We start from the raw sequence: 4818 nt of genomic DNA on the forward strand, positions 1-4818 counted from the left end.
GTCAAAATTTTATTTAGCTGAAAATTTAGTTTACAAATAGTAAGAAAAATACTATTGTTCATAGGAAAGGAGAAATTCAACATCATTATTTACACATTCGCATCTCAATATTATTTTTTATTGTAAGATTAAATAAAATAAAAAAGATCAACAAACAAAAAATATATCATTTATTAAAAAAAAAACATGTTTAAAACCAATACAAAGTGGAAGGCAAAATAACTCAACAGAGCGCGGGCGCCAACTGCGCTGGAAAGTAAAAAGTAAAATGTGCCAAGTGACGAGGAAAAGGAAAAGTCAAATAAATAAATAAATAAAATCCTTCCGTACCAAAACGGAAAGACATAAAAATTGCAGTGATATGAAACACGGCAGGAAATACAGAAACGAACAGCTCAACAACTCAAAGCACTTTCTTCTTCTTCCTTCCAACTCCTCTCACCGTCGCAATTCGCAGAGTGATCTCTTCAACGAACTTCAAAGTCTCCATCTTTATGTCGTTTTGGTAGTACCCACGATGCGCCAATTCCTTCAATCCCCATCGCAATCGCCCGCAGCTTCTCCTCAGCCCCAACCCGGCGTCAGCACCCGCCTCCCCCACCCTATCGCCGCCGCCTCCGCCACCACCGCCTTCTCTCTCCTCCTCTTCCTCGTAGTCTGCTTCCGAAAAATTACCCGGAAGCGGACCACCCCGGAATCCGACTCCAAGCCCCCCCACCGCTTCTCCTACTCCGTCCTCCGCCGCGCGACCGACTCCTTCTCCCCCACCCGCCGTCTCGGCCAAGGCGGCTCCGGGTCCGTGTTTTTCGGCACCATCCCTCACACCCGACAAGATGTCGCCGTCAAGCTCATGGACTCCGGCTCGCTACAGAGCGAGCGCGAGTTCCAGAACGAGCTCTTTTTAGCCTCTAAGCTCGATTCTTCGCTCGTCGTCTCGGTCCTCGGATTCTCCTCCGACCCGAAACGGCGGCGTATGGTGCTGGTGTACGAGTTTATGAGCAACGGTAATTTGCAGGACGCGCTGCTGAAGAGGAAGTGCCCCGAATTGATGGAGTGGAGAAAAAGGTTTTCGATTGCCGTTGATGTAGCGAAAGGGCTGAGATATCTTCATGGGTTGGACCCACCGTTAATTCACGGCGATGTGAAGCCGAGTAATGTGCTACTGAACGGCGGCTTCGCTGCCAAGATCGCCGATTTCGGGCTCGCTAGGCTGAAATCGGAGGATCAGGTTGTGATTGATATTGATGACGTGCCGAAGAAGGAGGAGCTTGAGAGCAATGGCGGGTGCGACTATGGGTCGGTGGTGGAGGAAACTGAGAGTGTGACCACAGCTGGGTTTGATGATTTGAACGTGGGTGTTGATCAGTCGCCGGTGGATTTAGCGAAGGGTCCTGTTTCGCCGGAGACTTCGGTGACACCACCGTCCCCGGTGTCTCCAGAGGGGAATTTGGAGGAGGGAGGGAAGCAGAGGGTAAATAAAGATTGGTGGTGGAGGCAGGACAGTGGAGTGAAGGACTATGTAATGGAGTGGATTGGGAATGAGATTGGGAATGATAGGCCAATTGGAACTACTGCCTCCGGTTCGAGTAGTGAAACGGTTGGGAAAGTTAAGAAGAAGAGGAAGAACAAGAGGAGATTGGAATGGTGGGTGTCGATGGACGAGGAAAAGAATGCGAAGAAATCGAATAAGGAGAGGAAAAGGCCTGCCAGGGAATGGTGGAAGGAGGAGTACTGTGATGAGCTTGCAAAGAAGAAGAAAAAGAAGGACAAGAAGCAACCGAAAGGAATGAGCTTTGACGACAATGATGACAATTGGTGGTCACGCGATGAGGAATTGTACGCGGAGAGTAAGAAGAAGATCAAGAAGAGGAGTAGGAGCAAGAGTTGGGGGAGTGTGAGTAGTATTGATTGGTGGTTAGACGGAATGCGGCGTAATGGTAGCCATGATTCCGGGGAGATTCCAAAGAGTGGCGCCATGAGTAGTACTCCGAGCATGAGAGGGACTGTGTGTTATGTTGCCCCTGAATACGGTGATGGTGGTGATCCGTCTGAGAAGTGGGATGTCTATAGTTTTGGAATTTTTTTATTGGTTCTTATAGCCGGAAGGCGCCCACTTGAGGTCACAAATTCGCCCCTGTCCGAATTCCAAAGGGCAAATCTGTTATCGTGGGCGCGCCATCTTGCCCGCTCAGGGAAGCTTGTTGATCTCGTTGATAAATCCATTCAGTCTTTGGATCAAGAACAAGCGATCCTTTGCATTACCGTGGCTTTGGTTTGCTTGCAAAAAGTGCCTTCTCGCCGCCCCTCGATGAAGGAGGTTGTGGGGATGCTGACTGGTGAGTTGGAGCCACCCAAACTACCGCGTGAGTTATCCACTTCAGCTAAGTCACGCTTCCCATTTAAGTCTCAGACGAATGTCCGGTGAGTTTCTAATGTATGATTTTGTGTCTTTATCGTTAACATTAAATGATATACTGCTATAGATCATTGCTTCGTCATTCTTTGTGGATGATTTGTGTATCGAAAGAAAGGAAAAGGAACAGTTTTACTTGTATTAACTTATGATTTCATCAATGAATTCGAATTTTATCGGAATTTCTTTCATTTGCTCATATCTTTACTGGTAGGCCTACAAATCAAACTGTTTTCGATTTCGTATGTAATCATAGTTGGTGTAAAGATGGAAACACTGTCACTTTGTCACATTCCTCTTGCACTGACTTTCAGGAATTTCGAGTTTACTTTCTCGGAGGCCGGCCCCGTGCTTTTAACAACGAGGCCAGCCCTACTCATTTGAATAGGTTTCCTAGAAATTGAACTACTACCTGCTCAGTGAAATTCGATTAGTTGACCCCTCCCCTCTTAAAGAAAAGTAAAGGGAAAACAAAGAAGAAAGCAACTTGCTTTTTATCATCATTTGAAATATTGGCCAGGGTAGTTGTGGTTCCTGTCTCCAGCTTTTTGGAGGTTGGCTATACCTTTTGCATATATTCCATTTTTCACCTGGTAGTTGGTAATGATTGGGAGGGAAAAAATTCAGATAAACCCGGGTATTGGAAAAACCGAAAAAGGCCAATACAAATGCAAACGTGGACGGAGAATGGATATAACTTGTCCCGTGACAATGCTTGGCCCTGTTTCTAAGATGGTTAGTAAATAGGTTTTTTTCCTGCACAGCTTCATCGGTTGTGCAGAAAAAGGCACGACACTCGTGCAATTTTCTTAGACATGCTCTAGTTTAGAGATTTGGCACGTTTATTACTGAGAAATTTGGTAAACATTTTGTTGTCTCTATGTTTCGAGATCATGTCCTTCACAAGTGATTTCTTTCTTTCGGTGCCAAGGTATGCTTGTTGATGATGATTCTTTTAGCTTGAATGTACAAATCAAAGATTCTGCTTATAACTTCACCCCGTAGCTGGTTCGTTGCGAATACAGATATACAGGTCAACTGACTCAACTCAACCTTTGCCAGCTTGAAGCCTAGAATTTGATATTTTAACGTATAAAGACTTTACGGTGAAGGTCTGTCTACTAAAAACAATTTATTACAGGTAGAGTTTGTTACAAGCAGAAGTGATATGTATAGCCTGTGAGTCATTTGTGCTACTAATTATTTGTTCACTTGCTCATCTTATGATTGAGCTTTGTCACCATGCGCACATGATGCTTGCAGTTACAAACAACTCCTTGTAGAATAGTTTAGTATACTTCCCATGGCATTTATACAGATCATTGATAACATTTCACATGCATACAGAGAAAGATGACTTTTTAGCCAAAATGGTCCTCAAGATTGACATAACTCCTCATTTTGGTCCTTGAGATTGAAAATCAATAGAAGGGTCCCTGAGTTTGTCGACTGTCAATCATTTTGGTCATTCCGTAAAAATCTCCGTTAAATAGAGGGTATTTGTGTCAAATCAACCCATCCATGTGCTTTTCCATTTAACAGAGATTTTTTCACGGAAGGACCAAAATGATTGACGGTGGACAAACTCAGGAACCAAAGTGAGGAGTTATGTCAATTTCAGGGACCATTTTGACTAAAACCCCGAGAAAGATTGATGCTTACATTTTTAAGAAACCATAGTTAACTTAATTTTGTGTTGCTTAATAAGAATTGTTTTAGCATTTCATCTGAATTGTATATGTTCCTATTTGCAATTTTTTCAAGTAAGCTCGGTGGCTTCTGATTTGTGGTCAAGTAAGTAGCTAAAATAAGAGAAAAGGATATGAAATATGTGGGGAAGGGGTTTAGAGTTGAGCAGGTTTGGAGGGTTCTCTCCGTCTTCCGACCATGAGCAGGTTTCCGACTACGCTGTCATCTCGAATGTCTCATGTATAAGTATCGACAGATCTGAGGTGCTTTGTGAAGCTAATAACATGGATCTGCAAAGTGGGATTCTGTCTTTGGTAAATGTTAGCCAAGGAAGCTCTCTGAGAGGCCATGGATGGACTTGCTGATGACTCGCAGCGAAGAACCGATATAATTGATGGCAGGGAAAGAAACTGGAAGCAATGAACATTTATGTCATTTGAACATGTTTTATTGATGGCAGGGAAACCAATTCATACAATTCTGTAATTTTTGTGTTTCAAATATCAATATAATGAGAAATATAATTTTCTTTCGTTCAGTGTTATATCTTGTGTTATTGGATTTGTTTTAATTACAAATAGCCAAAATTTAACCTCTTAATATATATATATATTTTAAATAAACGATATTATTTAGACTAAAAAGGTAGGACAAAGAGAGTGACTTGGGGGGGGGGGTGGGAAGGTTAAGTCTCACAACGGTTAGTAATAATGTGG

At 43.1% G+C, this 4818-nt stretch overlaps 1 protein-coding gene across 1 annotated transcript; it reads left to right on the top strand.

The window, feature by feature from the left end:
* Positions 1 to 341: 341 nt before the first annotated feature.
* LOC103439685 (receptor-like serine/threonine-protein kinase At4g25390) lies at positions 342 to 3784 on the top strand. The gene is made up of 2 exons (XM_029090795.2): positions 342 to 2421; positions 3345 to 3784. Exons 1-2 carry the CDS (start codon positions 362 to 364, stop codon positions 3355 to 3357), a joined length of 2073 nt encoding a protein of 690 aa, XP_028946628.2. The 5' UTR covers positions 342 to 361; the 3' UTR covers positions 3358 to 3784.
* The last annotated feature ends 1034 nt before the right edge of the window (positions 3785 to 4818 follow it).

This window comes from Malus domestica, chromosome 01 (assembly GCF_042453785.1).
Source record: "Malus domestica chromosome 01, GDT2T_hap1".
Classification (NCBI taxonomy): domain Eukaryota; kingdom Viridiplantae; phylum Streptophyta; class Magnoliopsida; order Rosales; family Rosaceae; genus Malus; species Malus domestica.

Excerpts from the sequence above, each read along its gene's own strand:
- LOC103439685 (XM_029090795.2), top strand. The coding sequence starts at position 362 with ATGAAACACGGCAGGAAATACAGAAACGAACAGCTCAACAACTCAAAG.